Source organism: Alexandromys fortis, unplaced genomic scaffold, assembly GCF_014885135.2.
Source record: "Alexandromys fortis isolate MF-2015 unplaced genomic scaffold, M_Fortis_MF-2015_v1.1 scaffold_0, whole genome shotgun sequence".
NCBI lineage: Eukaryota > Metazoa > Chordata > Mammalia > Rodentia > Cricetidae > Alexandromys > Alexandromys fortis.
The window spans coordinates 40,677,334-40,688,561 of NW_026067949.1; the positions used below are offsets into that span (position 1 = coordinate 40,677,334).

The following is an 11,228-nucleotide window of genomic DNA, read 5'->3' on the forward strand; positions in this document are numbered from 1 at the left end:
CTGGTTTCCAGCATTGAACGTGTTCTGCTTGGTGCACAACTGCGCCCCCCTAGGCCGCAAACTCTCCAAGCTCGGGGAAATCATTTATTGTGGCCACTACCATTCTCTGGGAGCCTAACACGCTGCCCAGCACGTCTGGCGCTAAGTCAACGCTGAAGAACACACACTGAAGAGCTGTTCAACACAGTGATTCGATTCTAGACCTAAGGGGCCAATCCTTTACCACACCCGCCCCTGAGAGCTTCAATGTGTCTTTTACAGAACGTCTAGAAATACGAAGCTTTTCCAGCACCAGGAAAACCGCGGCGTCTTTTCCCCTTCCCAGGAACATCGCCCCCCGAAATCCTCCCGCACTCTCCCCAGGACTTTGCCTCTCGCTGCAGCCCTCGGTCCCCTGGGTGCACCAACTCCTGTCGGGTGGTTCGGGCAAGCGAGGGAGAGAGACAGAGAGAGAGACAGAGACAGAGAGAGGGGGAGAGAGAGACAGAGACAGAGAGAGGGGGAGAGAGAGACAGAGACAGAGAGAGGGGGAGAGAGAGACAGAGGGAGAGAGGGGGGGAGGGGGAGAGGGAGAGGGAAAGAGAGAGAGACAGAGAGAGACCAAGCCGGTGTAAGCCCGCGCCTGGATAACCCGGCGAGGCCCTGCTTCAAAAGTCCAGACAGAAGGAAAACAAGCAACCTGCCTAACTTCCATTCTGAGGAGCGGAGAGAGCAGACCGCGAGCTGGAGAACTCTCTAGCGCAGCCCACTGGGCGCCGGGCCGACCTGTGCTGACGGAGACACTCGGCGCCCTCTGCCGGCCGAGAGCTGCCTCGCGGCGCGGGCGAGATTCCGGCTTCACGCCCGGGCTCGCGAGAGACCTCCCGGAAGTCGCCGCCCGAGGCTCAGCAGAACGGAATGCCCTCGCCCGATAGCGTTTCCACCCGGAACTATTTTAATTCGTCAAAACCGACTGGGTTTAAGAAGGCACGGTGAGACTAGACTTCCGGGGCGGCGAGCGGAAGTTCGGCCACTGGCGCTGTGCGGAGAGCATCCTGGGAGCGGAAGAGAGAGAATCTGTCTGCCGGGGATCCCGTGTTCCGCGGCACGTGTGGCGGAGTGTGCGGGTGTTGGACGCCTCTGCCCGCTGGAATTGTTGTTCCCGCGCGGAGGTCAGAAGTGGCGGAAATCGCGGCGTCTCCGGGGAACACGAGACGGCGTGAGGGCCATGGTGAGGAAATCCCGGCAGCGTGGAGCGGTCCAGTGGGCAGCTGTGCGGGCCAAGGCAGGTCGCAGCGCCACGGACGAGAATGAGGACGATTTGGGGTCGCCGCCCTCTCCGGGGGACTCCAGCTACTACCAAGATCAGGTAGATGAGTTTCATGAAGCCCGATCTCAGGCGGCCTTGGCTAAGGGCTGGAACGAAGTCTACAGCGGGGAGGAGGATGACGATGAGGAGGAAGAGGTCCTAGCCTTAGATGTGGATGATGAGGACGAGGAAGATGAAGAGAGTTCGGAGGATGAGGAGGATGGCGATGACGCTGATGATGACGAGGATGGTGGGAGCTCTGTGCAGAGTGAGGCTGAGGCTTCTGTGGATCCTAGCTTGTCCTGGGGTCAGAGGAAAAAGCTTTATTATGATACAGACTATGGCTCCAAATCCCGAGGCCGTCAGAGTCAGCAAGAAGTAGAAGAGGAGGAACGAGAGGAAGAGGAGGAGGCGCAGGTAATTCAGCGGCGCCTGGCCCAAGCCCTGCAAGAGGATGATTTTGGAGTCGCTTGGGTGGAGGCCTTTGCAAAACCTGTGCCCCAGGTGGAGGAAGCCGAGACTCGGGTCGTGAAGGATTTGGCTAAAGTCTCCGTAAAAGAGAAGCTGAAAATGTTGAGAAAAGAATCGCCAGAGCTCTTAGAGCTGATAGAAGACCTCAAAGTCAAGTTGACGGAAGTGAAAGATGAGCTGGAGCCACTGTTAAAGTTGGCGGAGAAGGGAGTCATTCCCCCTGGGAAAGGAAGCCAGTACCTGAGGACCAAGTATAACCTCTACTTGAACTACTGCGCCAACATCAGTTTTTATTTGATCTTAAAAGCCAGGAGAACCCCTGCACATGGACATCCTGTTATAGATAGGCTTGTCACCTACAGAAATCTCATCAACCAGCTCTCGGTGGTGGATCAGAGACTGTCTTCCGAAATCCGTCACCTACTCACGGCCAAGGATGGTGCTATAAAGAAAGAACTGAATCCAAAAGCAAAATTACCCAAAACGAAGCCAAAGTCTGTCTCACAGACTCCTGCTGCTGTTGCCGATCTGTCTGATGATGCTGATTTTGATGAAGCTGCACTAAGACACTCTAAGGAAATGGAAGACAGGCAAAAGTTGAAAAGAAAGAAAGAAGAAATTAGTGCTGAAGAACAGGTTCTCGAAGATCCGAATGCGAAGAGAGCTATCACCTATCAGATTGCTAAGAATAGGGGACTTACGCCTAGGAGAAAGAAGATCGATAGGAACCCCAGAGTCAAGCATAGGGAGAAGTTCAGAAGAGCCAAGATTCGTAGGCGAGGCCAGGTTCGTGAGGTTCGTAGAGAAGAGCAGCGGTATACCGGTGAACTGTCTGGCATTCGTGCTGGAGTTAAAAAGAGCATTAAGCTTAAGTAAAGTTATCTCTGGCCTAGTTTTTGGCAGCAATTTTAGATCAATAAAAGTATTTTGAACTAAAGTGATTATGTTAATATGTAATGCCTAGTTTTTATTATGTATAAAATTGGTCAGCAGGGAAATTGGAGGGGGGGTATTGTTTTGGGCTTGTTGGCTGATCTTTGTACTGGGTGCCGCGGATTTGAAGCTGGAGCCTGTGCATAACTAGCCAGGCACTCTTACCAGAGAGCTGTCTTAAGCCTGGGCTACTACTTTATTTGCCCATGAAAGTTCTACAAAGAATTGTGGAAATTATAATTGGAAAGAAAAAAAATACGGCATTGAAAAGTGTTCCAATATTTTAGCAAATATTAGCCAAGAAGAATTTCCCAGCTAGTTGTGAAGTGTTAATGGCATTTAAAGCACTTTTATGTAGGTCTTCATATGGAAAGAATGAATCTTTGACAGAGTTTTTGTAAAAAGGACCAGGCAGATTTCAATTACAATTCTTGGGGCAGGATATTTACATTTATGAGTTTGGTGTTAAAATGGGTTCCATACATCTGTGGTAGAAACTACTTTGGTTAAATGTGACCAAAAGAAGTGGGGGAAAGATGCCTTAATTACACCAGTTGAATTTTTTAATAATCCTTATTGTGGTCAATAAGGTGAGAATGCCATATCCCCTCTGCTGGCGATTCACTGCGGTTACTCTTTGGGCCTATTCTCAGTTTGCTGACTTTTTTTTTTTTTTTTTTTTTTTTTTTTTTTTGGGTTTTCGAGACAGGGTTTCTCTGTGGTTTTGGAGCCTGTCCTGGAACTAGTTCTGTAGACCAGGCTGGTCTCAAACTCACAGAGATCCGCCTGCCTCTGCCTCCCGAGTGCTGCGATTAAAGGCGTGTGCCTCCACTGCCCGGCTGCTGACATTTCTTAAGGTTGTGATTTAAAACTGTTGATCATCCTTAAAGTAACAAAGGTAGGTACAGTCATTTTACTCTCACAGATGAAGAAGCTGCAGTTTTGGGTTGAAGAGGTTGTTTAGTGTTCTAGAGCCCTTGTTCTGCAAGTATTCAGACTTGAGTTTGAATCCCCAACAACAAAAACAAACATGGCTGTTTGGTCTTGTAATTCCAGTTTTGGGAAGTGGAGACATCCCTAAAACTCACTGGCCAGCAGCCAGGCCAAAAACTACAGCCCAGTGAGGGACCGATCAAGGCATTAAGGCAGGAAGGGAAAGAGGAAGAAGACACCAAGGTACCCTGCTCTGGCCTACCCACCGCTGCAATTATGTGAGATTAACTTGCTATAACGTGCTAAGGACACCTGCTTGGAATCTGAACAAACCAACTTTAATATTTATTGTCTTAACCTGACAGCTATTTCCCCACTGGAGCACACATGCCAAATTATTTTTTTTTTCTTAGAAATAAAAGATGGCTCGGAAAGAACATACTAAAATAATTTTCTGAGCACTTCATTAGTACTTATTTCCTTATTCTTCAACAGCTAGGTAGCAAATGTTACCTGTATAAGTGCATGCTGTTTTGTAGGGGACAACTTATGAGAGTTGCAAGAATTGAACCATGGTGTGGGGACAAGTACCTTTACCCCATGATCCTTCACTGGCCCTCTAGTCATATCTTGAAGATGAGGAAATTTGAGGCAGAGGGAATTAACTGAAAATCACAAAGCTCTTAGGCATCACAGGCAGGATTTTAACCCATTTTGCTGGCTTCAGAGCTGAATTCCATTCTTTCTTTTCAGATAAGTAGAAAAAAAATTGAAGTTTCCTGGGTGACTTGAGTTCCATTTTCTCCACCTGTTAGGATAACGGTGTTTAAGAGTAGACTGATTAGGCCACTTGAATTCCAAACCATACTTTTACTTAGTAGCTGTGACTTTAGACAAAGTACTCCTCAGGCTTGTTTTGTTATTTGTGTAGAACCCGGGTAGTGGGGCCTGAAGATGTGTTCATTTAGTTAACTGCTCGCCTAGATTGCAGGGAGGCCTTGGATTCAGTCCTGCACACTTCCTCAAGTGGACAAGGCAGGGCACACCCAAAATCCCAGCTCTTGGGATGGAAGTGTCAAAATCAGAAATTTTTAAAGGAATTTTCAGGTTCACAGCCAGCCTTCCTCAAAAAAACACTGTTGGCTAAGAGTATTACCTACTTTAGAGGGCTGTTATGAGGATTTAGTGAAGTAATACATGAAATAACATCTGTTACCTCGCACCACCTAATAAGTGTTGACTTTTCAGTAGCGAGTTAATATCACTGTCAAAATAGTTCAAGGATAGCTAGGCTGTGTGTTTCAAGATTATACTTAGACATATGGTTGAACACAATTATGAGTTTGGCCTGGGGTTAGATGAGTTAATAGTCTCCATTCTAAAACTGAGCATGTGGCTGGTCTATTTCACCTTTTCCTCACATTGAACAGTAGATTATTAAAGCCATTTAAGTAGCCATGTGACAGGTCATGCTTAGGTTCTATTTTAAGGGTTTTTAGTCCAAGAGTTGGAGCTTAAGATGGTCTCATGCAGCCCGGGCCGGGGTTGACCTGGTTATGTAGATGGCAGTGTACCAACACCCCAATAAACTTTCTTAAACTAAAATGTGAGGAGTCCCACTGGTAAATTTATAATGTGTACTCAGCCAGCTCCTGTGAGTCCCAGGCAGCTCTGGTTTTAACAGGCACTCATTCCAGAGATTCAGGTTCAGATGGGCTATGGGACACTGCAAAATACTAGGCTGAGCATACCATGGTTTCTCCCAGCTGTAACAGGTATATGGAGTAACCAAAAGAATGAGGCAAGAAACTACTACAAAACTGGATAGTCCTACAGAATGTGTTCCAAACAGTGGAGTTTTTTCCTCTAAAACCATAGGATAGAAGTGATCGCAATTTATAAGTGAATTACATGGACCCAGAAGCCCCATAGTTTGGTAAGAAAAACCTTAATGGGGGGGGATGGGCACTGAGATATAGCTCAGTGGTGGAGGGCTTAGAACTGCAGTCAATCCAAGAACTACAAGACAGCCCACCATAAAACCTGTGGGGCCAGGCGTGGTGGCACTTGGGAGGAAGATTGCCATGAGTTCAAGTTGTTCAAGACCAGAACTGGCCATGAAACCCGACCCTCTGTTAGAAACGTTCGAGCTGGGCATAGTGATACAAACCTTTAGTCCCAGCACTCTGGATGCAGAGGCAGGCAGTTCTCTGAGTTCAAGTCCAGCTTGGTCTACAGAGAGAGTTTCAGGATAGCCAGGGCTATATGCAGAAACCCAGACTTCAAAAAAGGAAAGAAAAATTAGAAATACAATAGAGCTGGGCAATGGTGGTACACACCTTTAATCCCAGCACTTGGAAAACAGAGTAAGGCAGATCTCTGTAAGTTCAAGACCAGCCTGGCCTACAGAGTGAGTCCAAGAGCAACCAAGGCTACACAGAGAAACTCTGTCTCAAAATAAAATAAAATAAAATAAATACTATGGAATATTCCTTTTAACCTTAGAAGTTGCTTCATTTGTCCTGGTTTAATAAGGAATTAAGATAATTTTTTTAATTATTTTATTGGTGGTTTAGCCTGTATGTATATCTGTGTGAGGGTGCTGGATCCTGGAGTTACAGACAGTTATAAACTGCTATATGGGTGCTGGGAATTGAACCCAGGTCCTCTAGAAGAGCAGTCAGTGCTCTTAACCACTGAGCCATCTCCAGCCCTGGAACTAAGATAATTTTACAGTTTGGTAGATGAGGTGATGAATAATAAATGTATTAATATTAGTACCTAGAATTTTTTATATTCAGTGATCACTTGTAGACAGTTTTATTTCTATTGTACTTAGTATACCTTAAAAATAGGAATAAAAGTCAAATTATTTTTTAAATCCCAAGACTTTTGGCATACTTTTAGGAGTCTGAGAATTACTTAAATCTTTTTGTGCATTATAAAATAGAAAAATTAATAAAGATGTCAGTTTTGGGAGCAAACATAAATAAAAGTGATTAATCACTTAAAAAAGATTCTGTTGGGCCTCCCTCGAGAAGGCAGGATAAACCTTTCTAGGTTGAGATGTGAGAAAAGCTGTGTATCCTTTGGTGCAAAATGCTGGTAGAAAATTGGGAGTAGGGATAGCAACCTGAGGAATGCCAAGTATGCTGGGTCAAAAGCAAGAATGTGAAGCAAGAGCCAGGTGGTGGTGGTTCACGCCTTTAATCCCAGCACTCGGGAGGCAGAGGCAGGCGGATCTCTGTGAGTTCGAGGCCAGCCTGGTATACAAGAGCTAGTTCCAGGACAGGAACCAAAAAGCCTACGGAGAAACCCTGTCTTGAAAATTTAAAAAAAAAAAGAATGTGACGCAAGGTAGGAGGTAAAACTGGAAAGGTAAGAAGCATTACATCACACACACACACACACACACCTTTGCAAGCTGCTTAAGGAGCTTAGGTTATATTCCTGATAGGGAGAAGGCAACCAAGGTCTCCTGAAAAGTAAGCTGGCTCTGTGGAACAGAGGAACTGGAATAGACTAAAGCCAGAGGCAGGGAAACTAGCTATTTAAGTACTTCACATCAATGTTGGCATGTAACGATTTAAACTAAAGCACAGAACAAATGAAACCAGAGAGAAATTCAGAGGAGGCAGTGGAAAGCATCAGAATTAAAGCAAGATAAAGTTACCAACCAACCATACAGCCTCGGCAACCTTAAGGGGTTGACCGAGAGGCCTGCCATGAATTCCAGTTTCCAGTCTGGCCTGGGTACACAGGGTAAAATCTACCACCTCCCACCCTAAAATATACTAAACACTATGCACAAAATATGGGAAGCTTATATAGGGCAGAGCTCTGAATTCTACAGGATTCTCTTCTCCACAGAATAAACAAGGAAGACAGTTTTACTGCTAATATGATCTTCATAAAAGAAAGAGACAAGCCAGGTAGTCGTGATAGTGCACACCTTTAATCCCAGCACTTGGGAGGGAGAGGCACAAGGATCTCTTAAGTTTGAGGCCAGCCTGCTGGCCTGCAGAGTAAATTCCAGGACAGCCAGAGCTACACAGGGAAACCCTGTCTTTAAAAAAGAAAAAAAAAGAAAAAGAAAACAGGAAGGAAGGAATATCAAATATAATCAAACTAACAATTCATGTTTTATTTTTAGTATAAAATTAATATTGACTGGTCATGGGCACGTCTATAATTCCAGCATTTGGATGTAGTCGGAAACTGCTCTTTCATTCCCTGCTACCCAGGCCTGAACTACCTCTGTAGTTTTGGAGCCTGTCCTGGAACTCACTCTGTAGACCAGGCTGGCCTCAACTCACAGAGATCTGCCTATCTCTGCCTCCCAATTGCTGGGATTAAAGACATGCGCCACCATCACCTGGCTCAAAAAAATTTTTAAAAACATTAAAAGATAACATACCTTTTAAAAACTTTTAGACTGGCAAATACAAAAACATAGGAACATACACCCATGTTTCTACCACCCAAAGGACACCGCCATTAACACTTAAGAAAATGTACAACAAATGACAGAAAACACAATTATTTAATATTTTTAGCTAATGTTTAAGAGGAATAAAGTTAGTGGGAGCCATCAAAATCTAGTAGTTCAGAAGTAAAGAACTAGATGTAGTTGTTAATTTCAGATAGGGCCTCGCGTAGTCTTGACCAGTTTCAAACCCTCTAAGCAGCCCAGCTGGTCTTGAGCTAAACTTCCTGTGTCTCCCTCCTGAATGCTGGAATCCCAGGCATATGCTATACCGCACTCCAGAAAGAACTGAGTTCTCCAGAGCTCTCAGATTTGAGACATACTAACTGACACAAATTTCAGCATTAAAATAAGTTAACATGAAGTAGTATGCTGGCTATATTGTTTTCAGATAAGACATTTTCAAGTTACCACATAACGTCAAACCGATGAGTCAAGAAAATGATTGTTTTAGAATCACAAGTGCACACCTTTAATTCCTCAGAAGCAGAGACAGGTGGAGCTCTGAGAGTTCAGGGCCAACTTGGTCTACATAGCAAGTTCCAGGACATCCAAAACTATGTAATAGAGGGATCTTGTCTCAAAAAACAAATAAATAAAATAACAATAATAATATGCAATACAGGGAGATGTAAAATCATAATTTATAGTTAACCAGAAAATGTTACTAACTTGAAGATTTGAATTTGCTCTTAAATAAAATATCTCCTCTTTGATTTTTTAACATAAAAATAGAATAATTTATGTATTATACTAAAAAGGATAATCATCTCTTCTCAAGTCCTGAGTTTTCTCACAGCGGAAAGAAGCTTATGCTAAAAATACATGATCATCCATGGCATTAATCTCTACAAGGCTTTATACACTGTATTATAAATATCTATCCTTGAAATCACCAGAGCTTTCGAAACTCAAGCATGGATGACTAAAACTTCAAACCAAATCGAAAGGCAGCTTCTGCTTTGTTTCACACGAAAACAGAGCTGGAGTCTTAATTACAGTGATGGACCTTGTCGTTTTCTCTTAAAAGTCCAGGGAGATGTTCTGTTCACTTTCCAGAAGGAACAGGTTCAAGCTTGTTTTTAACATCTTGGCCTCTGTAATTGTGTCAAGCAGCTGAATCAGCCCATTACGTAGCTCACTAACGCTAATGCATAGCTGTGATTCTACTATTGATCAAAAACCTAAAAGCATATGAAAATTGGGAACTTGGAGTACCATCGACCTTTTTTTTTTTCAGACACAGAGTTCCTGAGTCGTCCTATACAGTTTAGCAGACTCATGTTTCAGCTGATTTCGTGTATTCATGATGCTGTCATTTAATTAGTGGTAGCAAAACATAAACAGAGTAGCTATGAAAAGCCGAGACGCACAGACACCAATTCGCTGAAGGGCTCCACGGCATGTGCTGTTTCTGTAGCTAGGACATCTTGGCTTACCAAGGAGAAAGCTGGAGTTTAGACTAGACAGGATTCCTTCTCTTGCTTTATGGAGGGGGTAACGAACAACACACAAGAGACTGTCACCTGCCATCCCCCTCACCCAGGGGAGATGTAGTTCATCTTAACGATTTGTGAAAAGTCTGCTCTTCCTCTACCTCATGCTTAAATCCCAGGTATGTGCTATCCTAGCTAGGCTCCCACTCGACGGAAACATCGCCGGGCACCTTTAGGACTGGATCTGACAAGAATATGATTTGTAGGAGTTTCTACATGAAAAATCAGGAGGACCAGTTAAAGTACAGACCTTGGGTTTTCTTCTTTAACAGAATTTTGAAATTCCTAAGAGACAAAATGTCTTTTTTGTTTTTTTTAAAATGTTTTATTTGACTTTTTTTAATGTATATTGGTGTTTTCCCTATATATTTGTCTGTGCACCACGTGCTTGAAGTGCCTAATTTGTTTTAAATCAAGATTCCCACCCTCATCAAAAGAGTCAAATGAGCTAGGTTATACTATTGCATGCCAACATTCAAAAGGGCCAGGATCAGGAGGATTATGAGTTTGTGACCAACTCTGTGCTCACTCCCAACCCCACCCGAGCCTTATTTTTAATTTAAAAAAAAAAAAACACTCAACAAGGGGCTGAAGAGATATAATCATCAGTTAGATGCTTTGCTGTGCCAGGCAGTGATGGTGCATGCCTTTAATCTCTCGGGAGGTAGAGACAAGGAAATCTCTGTGAGTTCTAGACCAGCCTGGTCTACAAAGCAAGTTTCGGAACAACAAGGGTTACACAGAGAAACCCTATCTGGAAAAAACAAAAACAAAAACAAACAAGCAAGCAAAAAAGTGCTTGCTGCTATTGCCTAGGACCAACAGATGCCAGTACTCAGGTTGGGAAGACCACAACCGCCTGTGGCTCCAGCTCCAGGGACTCTGGCTCTTGGGTAGTCTACACAAGCACAGATACAGTATGAAAATAAATTAAGTAAATAAACAATGCACCTTGAAAAAGAACACTCCCAGGATAACCAAAGATGAGAATTCCTCCCAACTCAGCTTGCTTTGGATTTTTACAATTATTTATTTATTTATTTATTTATTTATTTATTTATTTATTTATTATGTACGCAGTGTTCCGCCTGCATGTATGCTTGTAAGACAGGAAAGGGCACCAGATCTCATTACAGCTGTTTGTGAGACACCGTGTGGTTGACTGGGAATTGAACCCAGGACCTCTGGAAGAGCAACCAGTGCTCTTAACCTCTGAGCCATCTCCATGCATGATTTTCTTTTCTTTTAAGCTACATTTTGTTGCTGGCGGTGGTGGTGCAGGCCTCAGCACTCAGGAATCAGAAGCAGACGGATCTTTGTGAGTTAGAGGCCAGCCTTGTCTAGGAAGTTAGTTTCAGGATAGCCAAGGTTACCAAGAGACACCCTGTCTAGAAAAACCAAAAAATTACCTGGTGTTAGCTAGGTAACTACCTCTGTAAACTGAGCACTCCAGAGGTAAGCAGATCTCTGTGAGTTCAAGGTCCGCCTCCTCTACCTACTGACTGCCAGATCAGCAACCAGGGCTGTAGTCGTCTCAAAACAAAAAACCAAACCAAACCAAAACAAAACAAAACAAAACAAAAAAAATAAAAAAGGAGGGGGAGTAAAAGTAACACACTGT

At 43.9% G+C, this 11,228-nt stretch overlaps 1 protein-coding gene across 1 annotated transcript; it reads left to right on the plus strand.

The window, feature by feature from the left end:
• The first annotated feature begins 1,017 nt into the window (after positions 1-1,017).
• On the plus strand, positions 1,018-2,696 carry Utp3 (UTP3 small subunit processome component). The gene has a single exon (XM_050150264.1). It carries the CDS (start codon positions 1,208-1,210, stop codon positions 2,633-2,635), a length of 1,428 nt encoding a protein of 475 aa, XP_050006221.1. The 5' UTR covers positions 1,018-1,207; the 3' UTR covers positions 2,636-2,696.
• Positions 2,697-11,228: the final 8,532 nt, after the last annotated feature.